This window comes from Cyprinus carpio, chromosome B23 (assembly GCF_018340385.1).
Source record: "Cyprinus carpio isolate SPL01 chromosome B23, ASM1834038v1, whole genome shotgun sequence".
Taxonomy (NCBI): domain Eukaryota; kingdom Metazoa; phylum Chordata; class Actinopteri; order Cypriniformes; family Cyprinidae; genus Cyprinus; species Cyprinus carpio.
In genome coordinates, this window is record NC_056619.1 from 18,102,815 (window position 1) to 18,120,055 (window position 17,241).

Here is a 17,241-nt window from a genome sequence, read left to right on the forward strand (position 1 = left end):
TATTGTAATTGAGATTCATTCTTTCCATATGTAAGGCATTGTAGCTCTGTTATCTACATTCATTACTTGACAAAGTGCCCAATAACAAATGTTGAGCCCCACTGTTACCAGATTCTTAATTGATATCATACGTCCCACAGTAATGGGGAACTATAGCTATGCCGGTGTGCAATATTTAAAACAAGCTATGTTTTGTAAATTTTTTTAGTAAAACATTTTGTTTTACAATAAGTTATGCAACTTAGGTAACATGTAAAATAAAAATACAAAATTATTTCTAATAACAATAATCTAGAAATTGGCTAAAATGTTTGCTGTAACCTGAAACTGTGGCGCAATAAATCATTTTCATTCATGCAGTCGCATTAGGAAGTTCATTAAACTCACAAGTTCATCCAACTCAGTTCTTTACTGTAAATGTTGAGCTTGGCATTTCAGGAGACAAATTAGTGCTTAAGTACAAACTGAGCAAAGAAAAAGAATGTTCTTTGCAAAAAGTTGTCAGAGTCAGAGTGTGAAATGTAGAATGTGAGAACTGGGTTTAATTGACTCTGATTGGGGCCTGGAGTTTGTGTTACTTTTGGTAGGCCTTTACGTGTTTCATAAAAACTTAAGGAATACAGGAAGTATAGAGAAGAACAGAGCTGCCCCCTGCTGTTAAAAAAATATACAGTGACACAAAATGTCTACCTGGTGCTCATGCTTGCTTGCACAACTTCAGAACATCTATCTATCTATCTATCTATCTATCTATCTATCTATCTATCTATCTATCTATCTATCTATCTATCTATCTATCTATCTAAATTTATTGTTTATAATAGTTAAACATTTAATATTTTTCATTTATTTTATTGTCCATGTATGTTCTATTCAAATACAGAATTGAAAAACTGATTTGTAGAATTTTGCAATATAACAATACAATTAAATATAAAAGTTAATGTTATTTGTAAAAAATAAATGATTATTAATTTATTTAGGAAATGCTCTGAGGTACATGGTTGTTGTTAAGCTGATGTGATGATGTGTTTCTCATTGGCTTGTGAGACAAATCTAATATGTTTGATTTAATTATTATAATTCCTTGTTATTATATTCATAAAGGCAAATGGAATGGAAAAAAATATGTTTAAACCATTTAAAAACTGACATTTAAAAGATATTTGGAAACAATATCTAAAAGTAAAACCCTGAAAGCAATACAAAGAATGCAACTGTTGTACAAAAATTGTGTTTTTATTTTTTTACATATTTCTTTTATGTTTTATTTTTTATTTTTTTGTTCTAAACAAACAAACAAATAAAATTAACATTTAGAACAATAATTCTACGTTATGCCTATGTGATGTTTTTTTGTTTGCGAGCATTTTTTTTTATGTAAACTTTTGAGATCTAATATAAACCCCTTAATAAATAAACAGCCCGTGTCTACCGCTAGAGGGAAGCCTACCTCTACGAGAAACCTGTAGTGATAAAATATCTTGAACTCCAGCTCATAGGGATGTGAATCGTCCCTTCCTGTTTTACTGGCGATCAGAGAGAAACATTGACGCCGTGATAGAGACGCACAAGCTCCGATTATGTCTGGAACCGCGCGCTCCGTACAAGACCAGGATTTTTGTTTGCCTACGTGAAACCGGCAACCAGCAATGTCGCCTTATAGCGCATATATGGCACTTGTCGAGTTATAGTCTACAAATATATTTTTAATCGCGCTGCTGCAACCCTTGCTCCTTCTTCTGTCAATGATTATCCTACCCATATAAGCCTACTCATGGCGGAGACCAAAATTATATACCATATCGACGAAGAAGAAACCCCTTATTTAGTGAAACTGACGGTTTCTCCTGAAAAAGCCACGTTGGCGGATTTTAAACATGTCCTCAACAACCGTCCGGTCAACAGTTATAAATTCTTTTTCAAATCTATGGATCAGGATTTCGGGTAAGTATGGAGAAATATGATTTGCTTATATTGTAGTGTGGTTTAGTATTCAAGAAACACGATCACACCCATGATCGACTCAGCATTATGACAGTCACATGCTTTATAGACGCTGTCAAACCTGGAAAGCGTTTAGAACGTTTGGTTGTTCGTTGTGACGTTGCTATATTGTTACATTGTTGCTGCTGGCACCTGCTTTGAACCCGTGTTCTAAAGTGCGCGTTCTTGCGCGGGTGCGTGTGCTCGACCCTCCACCACTGTGGCAAGCCGCTTTAACATTTATGTTTTTCTTTAAAGTGAAAGACGGAAGTATCAAATTATCCTAATTACTAGTTCAGAGCACATGAATAACCAAGAATTCTAGGTGATAATGAGTTGCTGAGTTTTCACAGTGGAAGGTGCGTGTCGATTGAAACATGGCTGAAAAACTGATCTATATTATATATTCTTGGACTTCACAGGAGTTTACTGGATTAAAAGGATGTGATTGCAAAAACCTGCTTCTTTTCATTTTTAAGGTATTGTTTTCTTTATAATGTCCTGATTCAAATTAGTAATCAATTATTAATTATTATTCTACCTGACATGCTCTCTGACTCAGGGGCAGCCTAAGTGTTTTCCAGGTGCACTTAAAGGCCTTACTAAGTACTAGTCTTAACATTGTTACATTTTGTAATTACTAGTAAGTAATCCAGTACTGGTTAGTGTCCTTACAATTTCAAGTTTAAATTTAATTGTATATTTATTGGACTAGTACTAATTCCAGTAGTTACTAGAATGTATTACATCAGTCTCTAGTGATTTTTCAGTACATACTGCTACTTATATTTTTACTTGTATTTTTCCCCCACAGTGACCAACTTAATTCTCAGAGCCCCCCCCAATAACAGTTCTAACAGTTACTGGTTTCTATTACTGTCTGAACTGCAGATACCCCCCCCCAGAAAAAACTATTTTTTTAAAATGCATTTTTTTTACCAGCAACAATAGAAGTTACTTCAGTATTAAGATATTCACAATTAAGTGACTAGTAGCAATCATACTGAATCTGAAGAAACTCTAAAGTACTGGTGACTAAGGGTGCTTTCACACCTGTAGATTTATTGCTTTGTTCCGAAACAGGGATTAAAATTATTACAGTGTTGCTTTTTATTCTTGGTGTGGTTCGCTTTCACACGGCAAAGTTTCTAAACAGGCCAAATTTGTTAATACAAGTCACACATGAGTAAACAGTTCTCTCATTGGTCAAAGTGCCACGCTATATTTTCCGGGATTCCACTTAGCTGCCACGGCTGTCATCCATCAGGATAGAAAGACAACAGCTTTGTGGGCTTATTGTTGTTGTTTTTTTGTATTTCGTTATATTCACTTGTCATTTTGAGCAGGAGTCCATGATTCATTGGGAATTAAAAAAAAAAATTTACCTACTAGGAAGAAGAGCAATAAGACGGCATTATAAAATGAAAAAGTGCGCTTTGATTTTGAATGGCGAAGATGTGCTCACCCACAGACATTCACAGGTTCATTTTGAAGTATTAGCAAAACAGCAAAGTTAATGCTTTTCACGGAACGTAATTACCCATTATACATTGTGATATAGCCTGGTTCATTGGTCCGTTAGATTGGATTGCTATCTCACTACAACTGAACTGCTCCAAAGTTTGTTTTCAATCGAGCCGAGACCACCTCGTTCAGGCGATCTCGGACCGATTGTTTTGGTGCGGATCTGAGCACAATTGCCATGTTCACATATGCCCAGATGAACCGAGCTAAGGGGGGAAAACAATGGGCCAGGTGTGAAAGCAACCTAATTGAATAGGTTGAATTACACAATTACACAAATGAAATAAGTACTAGTAGTTATTAGTAAAATTGAGAAAGATACCAGTCACTGTTTGATTACTTAAAAATAATTACTAGTAACATAATAAGTACTAGTTGTTTTTAAAGGTGACAATCTGACTTTTCCAAGTTTTAAGTGCTATAATCCGGTCCCTGGTGCAATTTACTGTCCAAGGAAACATGAAAAAGATTAACCCAGTAACTTTGTTTTGGTAAGCCTTTTTCTGCAAGCTTCTGAAAAAATGAGCATGTCTGATTTCGCTCCCCTAGTTATGTTGCAAAGGGATCTCATTATAATATTAACGCCCCTTAATCTGTAGGTTTCCACCCATGGCGCTGTCATTCATGCTAACTGTTCTGTCTATGGTTGCACAGACAAGCACAGAGAACTATTTAGAGTCTCAGCCTCAGAAGAGATAACAAGAGTAGTGGATTTATTGATTTATTTACTGTATATTGCTGCTGCCTGACACACAGATCTAAAATAAACATGCAATTTATTTCCCAGCTGTTTACCTTCACAGACATAACTGACTGTTTTTGTAACTTGTGTGTTTTTTATGTAAACTTGTGTGTGAATGAGAACTTAGTTTAGTACTCACATGCTGTGACAACTGCTTTCTGTACGTGTGCACGCAGAAAACTGTATATTAGAAGTTAAATCTAATATGGTTTAAAATGCATGATTTCAGCATGACAAACATGATAATCAGAACCAAAACAGATGTTTTTCAGCAGGTACGAGTTGTAAGGACACAGCTCCATTCTAGAAAAGGAGGCAGGGAGCAGCAGCTCATTTGCATTTAACAGAGACAGGCACGAAAAACAGAGTCTTTCTGCTTCCACTCAAAATAGGTGTTTTCATAATTATATAATAAATTATCTGTGGGGTATTTTGAGCTGAACCTTCACAGACACATTCTGGAGACACCAAAGACTTACATTACATATTGTAAAAAAGGGCATAATATGTCTCCTTTAATGAAAAATGTTAAATGGCTTGCCACAGCACCACACACGCACTGCAACAGAGCTAATTTTGTCAACTCCAGTGGCATGCTTCAGTTGCCCACATGGTGCAAATATATCATGGTTGTTTCCTAATACAGTGTCTTGTGTTGTAACTCCATTTGACAGTGACTTGTGCTCTGGTTTCCCTCGATTTGAAGCTTTTGAAGTTAAGGCCAGGCCTTCAGAGCCATCGTAATAGAAAATCTGAACATGACATGACAAAGTCAGCCTGCTCTTTGAAAGTGACAGCACCTTTTATAAATCTAAAACTACAGCACACTCAATTACGTTAATTAAAATTGATCAGAATTACTTCCAAGTTAGACTGATGGGTCAGATGCACTGACCAGTGTTGACCAGAAGAAAACATCAAACATAATCTTAACATCTCACAGGTCCTATTTTGTTCCGACAGCAAACTCATTAGTATAGCAGATTTTCTGTCACTTCAGAATAACCAGCAATAGACCAAGTTTAGTTGAGGGGAATTGAATGACTGTGAACCAGCAGCTGTCAGGCAGAACTGTCACTTTCTAATTTGTCAGTGTCACCCAACATGAATGGATCAGTTGCCTAATATTTCCAAATGGCAAACAGGCTGTCAGATAAAACGAGCAGCTGTCCTTTCAGCTTTCTATTTTTCTGTGATTGTTAGACATTGTTCATTTTGAAATCGAGGCAAATTTGAGAAGTGTTCATATTCATTAATAATAGGTCACCTAGTGATTTGAATGGGCAATATTCTAACAATACTGAAGCTAAAGCACAATAATAAGTTTATTCTGCAAGAAATTATGTTCCTTAACAGAAACAGTGTCTGTTGTACATATTACATTATAATAGCCATAAGAGTAGCAGTGCATAATTACAAGCCATTAATTTTTTGGCTTACTAAAGCAAATACCACATAATCAATTCTGGGTGGCAATGGAAGTTTTTACTTTCTTTTCAATTATTTTCCTCAAGTCAGTTGAACTGATTGAAAGACTCCTGTTCAAGACCAAGAAAGATAACTATCGCTATAACGATAACTTTATTAATGTTCTCACCTTCCACAACTTTACAACAACATTGTTGACTGTCAGTGTTTTTAGAATTTATCAAAGGGTCAAAACCTGAAAAAATTCTGCAAGTGTTTCCAACAATATTGTTTCTCTCTTATGTAATCACTGTCTCTGTAATGTGATTTGTGAATGTTAATTCACAGCGACGGTAAAGTGGGTCTTCTGCAGTAATATTTGCTATGTAATGTCATGGATAGATAAATAGATCAATTTGATCTAGGCTTCCCATGTTAACTTATGAGGAGTCTCTGGATTATTTATGTTCAGAGATGACAGTCTCATTTAATCTGAAAAAAGACACACAGCAGGAAGAGATGTTTAGTGATATGTCTAGGATAGGAATGCTCCTCTGCAGTAGGAAATGTTTTTTTTCTCAACATTTTTATTTTTTCGACCTCTTTATCCCACAAGGCTATTAACCTGCCATTCATCAGACCCTTTTAAACTCACATATGCACCACAACACATGTTGGTGTTCTAGCACAATCTTCCAAAAAACTTGCTTTTCCTGTTAACATAGGATAGTTTACTAACAGCATTGCTTTCCTGTCACACCTTAAACTGGGTGCACAGTTGGCCCTGGTGACCATGAAGTAGATTGCATGAACAAACAAAGCTTGACCTTCACTGCCAGACTGCTATGGTAGGTTCTCCTTGGCTACTTTGTTGTGCTAAGTAGCAACTTGGGCCTAGCCTTATGGGCCTACATATACTTTGAGGTTGGGCTGTGCGATTCTATTTTAGTTTCAATTTCAATTTTTGCTTCCAGTGATTATGAAATAATCGAGATAACATCAAAATAAAACTATTATTATTATTTAAATTAAAATTGTGCTTTCTACCTTCCTTAAAAGCCCAAACTTAAAGCTTTTTTCCATAATTTTTATCATTATTTTATTTATTTGTCATATTGTTTTTAATTTTCTCCTTTTTTAAAATTTTATTGCTGATTATTTACTTCTCTTCAAAATGTTATTTTTGAGGATTTTTTTTAAACTTAAATTAATTAGCCTAGTATTTTTCTGCTGTGGTATCGAAATTGTATCAAGAATTGTGAAATTTCATTGGTATATAAAATTGTGTTATAGCAATCTTTTGTCCATCAAAATATACTTGATATATCACTATAAAGAAAAAAAAGAGTACTCTATAAATAAGATTTAGGTCTCCTAATCATGTTTAAAAAAAGTCATGATTGTGATACTGAGCAAAATAATCATGATTATGATTTTTGCCATAACCAAGCAGTCCTACTTTGAGGTTCAGTATGCTGACTACAAAACTATGAGTCACAACTTGGATCTGGACACATTTCAGAACCATAAATGCATCCCAGGGGGAGTTGATTTATTTTGTGTGCAGCTAAATGTGGCGAACATTATTTTTAGACAACCTTGCATTGTGCATTCTTTAACCATTCATAAAGCAGGAAGAAATCCAACCAGCACACATCTTTTGAGATCTCAAATGCACAAAAATGGGCCTCTGTAATGCGGGTTAGTTATCATTTCCATTTACAGATCAGCAGTGAGAACCTGTGAACGCTGGGATAGGGTAGAGACACACCCCTTCACATCATATCATTATCACATCATAACTAGCCCTACAGTGTCCAACATAAACATCCCACTTTTACTGCCATAGATCCCTACTGTGTGTGTCCTCCGTAATAATCAACAACATTCTGCTGCTTCTGATAATATCTTCTGATATTATCCACCGCAGTCTGTTAATACCCCTGTAAACTGCCTTTGAGGATAGACAGCAGTGCAGACACCCAAACACCATCTCTCTGGGGGCCGATGCATTCCAGTTACCTCCATTTCACTGCTTCTGCTGCGTGTGAATGTTGGATAACATAATCTTAAATAAATCCGAGGTGTCAAGATATCAGTGGAGCGTATGAATAATGATCCAGATGGATTTCATTGGCTTTTAAGCAGCCTTTGTTCAGTACATGTTGCGTACAGAGCGCTTGTGTTTTAACTAATGGTTACGCTGTAATGAATTCCTCAGTGTCAGGCCAACTTGATGTATTTTTTATTAGACCCCCATTGACTTCACAGAAAGATTTCAGTTGTGTTTAATTTTTAAAGTGCTGCTGTCACATGTTGGGCAGAGGGATGTGGTTGGCATTTGACTGGAAGTGATATGGAAGTGCCTCTCTCTTCTTAACAGCTTGTAGGTGAAATAAAAAGCATTTAGTGAAATAATCTCATGGTCTCATTCACTGACTTTGATTATCAGGCATTAATCGGACTGGGTTGGCCCTCATCTCGGCCCTCATTATTTGTTATAGGATCATGCTGAGCTGTGCCACAGCTCACAGATGGAACGGTCCCACATCACAGGAAATCCCTGAAGTAGATAAATGATATCATAACCATGTGGTTGCTAGTCAAAAAAACCCTATAGATTTCTGAAGAAGGGCATTGCCATGGATATATATTGATTTTCATCTGTTAGATCTCAGTGTGAATGTCATCACTGGTGCTTGCGTCACTATTTACTCTTTTCACTAACCTTAATTATTAACCTCAGGCTGTTTGGGCTACAAATATCAATTGTACATTAAATTGTGGGGCTTGTTGAGAAGTATGCTTTTTATTTCTAAGTGATCTGATTTAAGATGTCACTATTTATATTTTATATTGCATAATTTAAAGTGACCCTATTATGGATTTTTAGAAAATTAAGGGAATGAAAACATCCTGCAATGTTTTAAATCTGAAAGTGCACCGTGTGTAAAGTTTTTGTCTCTCAAAAGAAAGAATCGACTCTGAATAATTTTTTTAATGAGTCATTTTAAAAACTAATCTCAAGCCGTCAACGTCAACATGAAACATTAGTATATTGCCCGCCCACTTGTTGGTCTTTTCGGTTTGGTCTGAATGAAAATGCAAATTAATTCTTTGCCACTGGGTGCTGCTTTTGGAGCGGTAAAAATAACGGTTTTGAAATTAAAATGAGACCAATCAGACCAATCACCGCAGATTAGCATCACGCAAAGGAGGGGTTTGGAAAAATTAATCGTTGAGCGAATCGTTTGGGAGTCGTTAAGCAAGTTAGGTTAAAAACATATGCATATTATAAGACAATGAAAGTGTTTTTTGACCTTGCATGCATGTCAACCTGTTGTTGAGGACTCCCAAAACCAAAATAGGAACCTTTCATTACCCATAATAGGGGTATTTTAATAATATTTTAGTGTTTTTTGACTTTTATTTTAATTTTAGCTCTTTTTTTTTTTTTTTTACATATTTCTTTTTAGCTTTGTATATTTATTTCAGTTTTAGTATTTGTTCTTTAAATGTATTTCAGTTAGTTGCCAAGGCAGCATTTCTATTTTTGTTTTTTAAGTTAGTTTTTCTTTTAATAAGCATATTTTATTTCAGCTTTATTTAAGTTAATGAAAAAATTTCAAATAGTTTTAGTTAACAATACCAGCACTGGAACACCTTAGTAACACAGCAACAATTTGGCAACCATCCTTAGCACGCTAGCATCATGCTGGGGAGTTTAGCACAGGCTAGAACCGCTCAAACTGTAAATATAATTTTGCTTGTATATACAGATAGTTCACCCAAAAATGTTGTTTACTCTCATGTTGTTCCAACAACATTGGACCACATTGACTTCAACTGCAGTATTTTTCAAAATATCTTCTGTGTTACACAGAAGTTGGAATGACAAGTAAATAATGACAAAACTTTCACTGGGTGAACTATCCCTTTAAGAAAGCTTGTTAGCTAGATTCAAGACATTTTTTTTAGATTAAAGCTGATATTATTACCTAGAAGAACAGATTTATAGTCCAGTGTATAACCAAAGGGCGTTACCTCGCGAGTTTGGACAAACCACACTTCCTTATGGCCACCCCCACACTCCTCGCTGTATGTTGCTGTATATTGTAAAGACCTCTTGAGAGGACACAAACACTTCCTACCCATGACTAGAGTTACACCCTAGTTTCCTGTGCTGGGCTCAGGGCACTCGAACAGACTGGGGCAGCTCTCCTTGTTTTGTTACTCTTCTAACAAGCCCGTGTTATCATCATCCTTCAGTCCCACTCAGCTCACCTCCTCATTCTCACAGCTGTGTGGGTGAAGTGACCTGGAAGTTCTGGAGGAGTGGAGAGGAAGACGTTATAATTACGACAGGATGCTGGAATTTCTCAAGTTCTGCCAGCACATTTTAGCACTGCACAATATTGATTTTTGTTATGGTCAAAATATGATTAGAGATATTACATCTATTTTTTATTTATTCATTTAGCAGATGCTTTAATCCAGTGGGGATTTGGAGGAATACTGCAACACAGGCAGTTCGTTTTAAAGAGACAGTAACACAAGAAGTAAACAAAGGTTTAAAATTGTAAAAAAATTAGTTCATGGATGAAGTAGTGACGAAAAGCAGAGAGGAGGATGCTGCAAAGAGCAGGTTTGATGTAGGCAAACATGGAGGGCTAATTAGCCGTGTGTTCCCTCAGGAACTTCTAATGGGTTTTTAGAGTGGCTGTGTTCGATTTATGATTGAAATAAGATCTGTGGTTACACTACTTAAAGATGTTGTTCTTTAAATAATCTATAGCATCAGTTGCACACTGTCATACCTTAGATGTGAACTTTGTAACCTTTCTCGGATGTTTCTTCTATGAGACAATTGTTGACATATTTGAAGAATTTGAGAAATGTTTGAATTCATGTTGATCCATCACTTTTGATTGTAGGTGATAAGCTTTGGGATCTTTCTGAAAACTAGGTTGGGAACAGAGGAAATATACAGGTTCATATATAGCTTGATCAGTGTTGTCCGATTCCCAAACAAATGACTGATAAACAAAATGGCTTTTTTTTGTTGTTATTTTATGAATCAAACAAAAACAGCACAGTGTAGTACATTTCTTGAACTAATGTATCTTTAAGAACTATCTCTTGTAAGTGAATCAGAAACATACAGCACAACCAGTATAGTAAGATTCCCAAACAATTTCTCTCATGAACCAGTTCTTTTTAGTGAATCAAATAAATTCAGAGCAACCAGTATAGCCTGACTCATGAACAAATGAATCTAATGAACTGGTTCTTTTTAGCAAATCAAACAAAAGCAGCATAACCATTGTAATCTGATTCTTGAACAAATTACTCTATGATCTGGCTCTTTTTTTAGTGAATCATCAACATGCAGCATGGCCAGTGTAGATAGATTCCCAAACAAATGACTCTTATAAAGAGGTTCTTTTTAGGGAATTAAATAAATACAATGCAACCAATGTAGTCTGAATCCTGAGAAAGAGTCTTCTGAATTAGTGAATCAGAAATATACCATATAGCCAGTGTAGTCTGATTCGCAATGACTCTTAAGAGCCATTCTTTTTAATGAATCAGTGACAGTTATATCAGTATGGTGAACACACAGTTTAAGACTCACTTACTTAACAGCACGTGGTTATGTGTTGTACTTGTTGGCTTGGGAGAAATCAGTGTAATTTTAGTGTTTGTTCATATGCAAATATGTTATATTTAATAATTTTCATAGATCAGTTATTAGATTGCATTTATGCAGCATTGAAAATATGTAAAATAAGGTAATATGTATATATATATATAAAAAAAAGCCTTTTAAAATGGCACTTACATTTTTTCCTGATTTGTTATACCATCATTCGAAATCTGAAAGATCTGGTGTTAACAGTACGGTCACAGATACATTGTGCATCCCCAGTAATCCTGTTTTTTCAGGCTACGAATGGAGCCTTAAGGGATTTTGCCAGTCTCATGTGGTTTGTATGTGTGTGTATGGACTAGGCCTGTGCACAGTGACAGGAGACCAGCAGGTGTGTGACTTCTGAACCTCGACTGGGAGGGTTAAAGGGTAACTGTGTGGTATTTATGTAGGGAATTTACAGCCTGGGATGGACACTGCTAACACACTCACTCACTCTATTAATAACCTCCTGTGCCCTGACACCCTTGCTGCACCTTTCATATATATAAATGTACCCACACTTATATGTATATATGTACAGACCCTCAATACTCATAAACGCTCACACACTTAGAGAAACATTAGATCTACATTTATACTAAGCCACTGTATCAGTGCAGCAGCAGCAGTTTTAGTAGGTAATCTGGAATGTGCATGAGGTACTAATGAGGCCTGTTGTAAAACGGAGTAGTTTTCAACAGAGTAGTCGGTCAACAGTGGTGTTCAGCATTCTCATCATGAGCAGCCAGCAGTTGAGAGCTAAGTGGAAAATTCCGCTGTTTGAGCGTGACATGCTTTCAGTATGCCTCAGCTTTTGCAAATAGATGGGAAAAATCCTGTGCAATCCTGGGTGCTGCTCTCACAGAGTCCCTGACAGTTTGTGTTCTTTCCCGCAGAGTCGTCAAAGAAGAAATCTCTGATGATAACGCCAAGCTGCCCTGCTTCAATGGCAGAGTGGTGTCCTGGGTAAGTGAGATAGATGGTGCCCTCCTCTCTGTATTGGACAGACTGTGACATTATGAAAAATCAGACTATCAACCCTGCTGAAAAAACCCCAGCTTGAAACAGCCTAAGCTTATTTGATGGTCTCTCAGGCCAGTCTGTTGGCTAGTTTTAGAGGAACAAACACAGAGAATTAATTCCTGAATGACTGATTCTTATGAACCGGTTCTTTTTAGTGAATCAGAGAAATAGAATGGGACCAGAGTAGTCTGATTCCTGAACAAATGACAATTATGAACCACCTCTTTTGTAAAACAAACAAATGCAGCTATTGAATGGGTGATTAGTAGTCTGATTCCTGATTTAGTGAATAAACCAATAAAGCACAACTAGTGGAAACCGATTATTGAATGAATGTCTCTTATAAACTGGTTAATTTTAGTGAATCAAACAAATACATCACGACCAGTGAAGTCCGATTCCTGAGCAAAAGACTTTTGTGAAGTAGGTCTTTTAAGTGAATAAACCAATAAATCGCAACTAATGTTGTCCAATTATTGAACGAATGTCTCTTATGAACTGGTTTATTTTAGTGAATCAAACAAATACAGCGCGACCAGTGTAGTCTGAATCTACTGAACAAGTGACTCTAATGGACTGTTTCTTTAAAGTGTATAAACCAATACAGCATGACCAGTGTAGTCCAATTCCTGAACAAGTGACTCTTATGAGCTGGTTCTTTTCAGTGAATTAATCAATACAGTGTGACCAGTGTAGTCCAATCTCTCAATGACTCTTATGAACCAGCTCTTTTAAGTGAATTAAAAACATTCAGGCGTTTTTTTTAGTTGGCCAACCAGGTAAATAGATAAATACCAGCTTGGTTAGGCTGGGAGACCATCTCAAGCCAGTTAAAACCAGAAAACCAGCATTCTTAATACACACTCCTGGTTTTATTGTAAACAGTGGATGTTGTATATACAAATGATGTTTATACTTATATTCTTTGATTAAAATGTTAAACTTGCTCTGCCTCTGAAACTTTCCGTTTTGTGTGATGACACCAAAGCCTTTTAATTATTCAACTTTTCAAGGTCTAATCACTACCCAATGAATAAAATCAAGTCCGCTCTGACATTTTTGTCATTGAATATGTCCTGTTTCATGTCACATTGCAAAAGTAGAAAGGACGGCAATCTGAATTAAACTCTGTGACCTAATTTGTATGAGTAAACTTCATCCAAATACAGGACTGTTTAAATATTTACACATGATAGTGGCAGCAAAAGCAAAGCATAATCATTAATCTGATAATTGCCTTATACACATCTACACTCCTACAAGCAGGTGTTATACCCATAGTGTTGTGCAGAGTTGATGTGAGGTGCAAAATACAGGTTAGTGGACTCCAGCGAGCCTCCAGCTGCAGAGAGCTGCACAGACATGCTGAGATGTGCTGCACTAAAATATGTGCTCACTGCCTGCTGTCCAAACACGGAGACCTTCAGTATACCATAACATGATCACTGCTTTAACATAGTGCATTGGATATCTGCCTTACTGCAAGGTTTTATCATTGGTTTGTGCAGACAAAATGAACTACAGTGTTTAGAGTTATATCCTCAGGTATCCGCATCTACTGCCCATTATTTAAGTCATGAAAGCACTTAACCACATCATAAGGCCCCTTTTTTGTCTCTGATTAAATGAGGTGGAGTCGGACTGCTCATAGAAATATTTGCTGTTCTATTGCATGAAATTTAACTGGACCAACCTGATTTTTTTTGTGTGTGATTTGAACAAAGTATGCATCAACAATGACACCATTGTGGTCATAATTTATTGCTGATTTGAAATATATTGAAATAGCGGCCCATGGCTTTTATCGAGAAGCCTGCCAAGTGAACTGACTTGCTTTAAAGGATCCATGTTTCACACTCCTGTCTGCTCAAACAAATGCACTCTCTTCTCTTCCTTCTGTTTGTCTACTTATTTATGCAGGGCTAGTAGTTAGTCTGGAGAGTTTCTTCCTGAAGCCTTTGTGGGTAATTGTGTGTGTGTTTGGCTGTAGTTGGTGTTGGCTGAAGGCACACACTCGGATGGGGGATCTCAGTGCACAGAGAGCCACAAAGAGCTGCCGCCACCCTTGGAGCGAACTGGAGGGATTGGAGATTCCAGACCCCCCTCTTTCCAGTGAGTAATGCCATGCAAATAATTTGTTTGACATTTATTACTCACTTTTTAGGCCCGTAGTAAACCAGTGAAGTCAATGAAGGACATTTATACCATTATAACTGGATGTATGACAAATATAAATTTAAGTCGAAAGTTCTTAATGTTGTTTTCATGTATTTTATATAACCCTTTGAATATGCATGAGACCCATGTACACATCTTAAAAGTTTTCAAACATACACTGTTGTTCAAAAGTGTGGGGTCAGTATGATTAATACAACGTTTCCAAGCAACTTCGCCAAGATGCTTCAAGAGACCTACCTTTAAAGCTACCTGAAACACTATAAGCAAGTGCACCTAGGGCAAAAGCTGCTTTAAAAGCAAAGGATAGTCACACTTAAAAAAAATAAAAAATAAATTAGTTAATAGAAGTTAATTGATAGAAAATCTATTTCTAAGATTATTTTTGACAGCATCCTCATTTTACAGAATTTTTGCACAAGTGCCTAAAACTTTTAATAGTACTGTAGTTTAGCAGGTAGGTTTCTTGAAGCCTCTTGGAGACATTGCCACAGTTCTTCTGGATTTAGTCTGTCTCAGTTTGTTCTGTTTCTTCATGTCATTCCAGAAAGACTGGATGATGATGATGAGATCTGATCTCTCTGTGGAGCACTGGCTATTGTCAAACTCCTTGTGCAAACAAAAATGTCACTGGATTATTACAATCAATGGCAAAATAAATGTTTGAAAATGTAAACTGGTATTTCCTACTGACACACTACAGCAAAAGATAGAAATAACTGAATTAAAACCATTTTTAGCTGGTAAAAAAACTAGTGTTCTTATAGTTTTGTACACCGCTGTATATATATATATATATATATATATATATATATATATATATATATATATATATATATATATATATATATATATATATATATATATATATATATATATATATATAAATAAAATTTTCATTTTTGAGCAACATAAGAGACTTGTGCTCTCCACATGAAAAAAACCTCCAAACTTTCCAACTGTATTTTTTCTTTCAAGGTAAACTAATGTTAGGGTTAGGGTTAGTTGTTTTAAATTAAATATAATGAATTATGAATATCACTGTGTTTTCAGCCTATTAATTGGTCTTTTTATTACACCTTTTAAGGCCTGCAAACAAAAAATTCTGAAACATTCAACACAGAGGAAGTGTATTCAAGTCATTGTATCAGTTGAATATATGCATTATATATGCATATGCATTGGGTTTTTGAATAACCAGACAAATACATCTGCAAATGTCTGAATGAATTCATTGTTTGTTTGTTTTTTTACAATTGAAATTAGAAAACACACATACACACACACACTTCTGACAAGCATTACAAAACCACTGATTTGATTTGTTCTGAATTCCTAACCACAGTCACAGCAGTAGCAGATGTCTGTTATCCAGCTGGAGGGGAAATATAATTCTTGTCCTTCCGGGAGCCACGTGTGTGAATCACAGTCCAATTCCAGCGCCTGTCTCTTGAGCTGCATTCTAATAGAACACATGTTTGCCTCACAAAGTTCAATGTGTTTGTTTGATATGCCAGCATTCATGTGGTTTTAGCGAAAGTCATGTCGGATTCATGAACGAATCTTTCTTGGACCAGTTGGTTCTAATGATTTTATTAAATCGACTCACTGTTTCGTTGTATCTCTTTTTGTGTGTGTTTATATATATGTGTATATACACAAAAAGAGATATCTTGAACCATTTGCTACAATAAACACAATATTTGAAGCAGTTTATACCATTTGTTAGTGAAAATAAACCCATGAACTGCAGCTTTACTACAAGAACAAAAGAGTAAAAAACACTTTCACATTTCTTTGGCTGTGAAGAAGGCTTTGGGAGTTGTGCACTGCTGCATATCTGGTTATGTTGTGCTTCTACTGCAAACACAGATTAAATATTCTCTTTGTTCATATTAAAGATGTTGAAGGCTAAATTTAGATCAAAGAGCTTAAGGAAAATTTTACAACAGCCTTTCTTTGTGCATCTGTTGCACCTGTTCACTTTTGTGAAAGTCCTGCAATATCTTTATCTAATGTTTGACTTTCAGCCTTTTTTTTTTTTTGTAACCTCAACTCACCAAAAAATTCTCACCACTTGTTTTCTTAAGTGTCTAGTGCCATCTAGTGTCAGAACATGTGAAGGTGAATCACAGAACGCTTCCTTTCTCTTTTCTCCTTTCTTTTTCCCCATTGCCTCTCTCAACAGACTACCAGCCAATTTTGCTTAAATTAATATTAATGTTTCTCCCACAAGAAATCTCCCTCATTTCCATTATAAAAGCTTCACTGTAAGCATTAGTAAGTAACCAAATGTTATCCTCTGCCTGCTCTCTTTGTGCTATGCATTATTTATTGGTCCTGCTGAATACATTTGGTAGGGTGAGGAGAGTATGTCTTCGGCTGTCCCTTGAGCAGCTAATCCGGATTAGTGGACATTAAAAGCACTCGTCTCCGCTGCCCCGCGGGCTCTGTGGGGTGACACAGCTGCCTCGGTCTCCCTCCAGGACTGAACTGTCAGTCTGCCTGCTGCCCCCTGTAAATACAACAGAGTACAAGAAGTGTGGAATAAATGCATCAGTTGGTATTTAATACCATTGTATGATAAAATGTATTTTACAGTGATTTTAGAATTTTGTTTTTCTAAATTTTGGGAAGTTATTTGTAAGCCATTCTAAATCAGGCAAAATTATATTTTAATTGCTTAATCAGT

The 17,241-nt window shown here is 36.1% G+C and overlaps 1 protein-coding gene across 2 annotated transcripts in view; it reads left to right on the top strand.

The window, feature by feature from the left end:
- Positions 1-1,502: 1,502 nt before the first annotated feature.
- LOC109060385 (segment polarity protein dishevelled homolog DVL-1-like) overlaps positions 1,503-17,241 on the top strand; it is a 33,000-nt gene continuing 17,261 nt past the window's right edge. For both annotated transcript variants that reach the window (XM_042751255.1, XM_042751256.1), the window contains exons 1-3: positions 1,503-1,947; positions 12,248-12,317; positions 14,365-14,486. In XM_042751255.1, the coding sequence (XP_042607189.1) occupies positions 1,778-1,947; positions 12,248-12,317; positions 14,365-14,486 (362 nt within the window). In that variant the 5' untranslated portion in view covers positions 1,503-1,777. The remainder of the gene's footprint in view (positions 1,948-12,247; positions 12,318-14,364; positions 14,487-17,241) is intronic.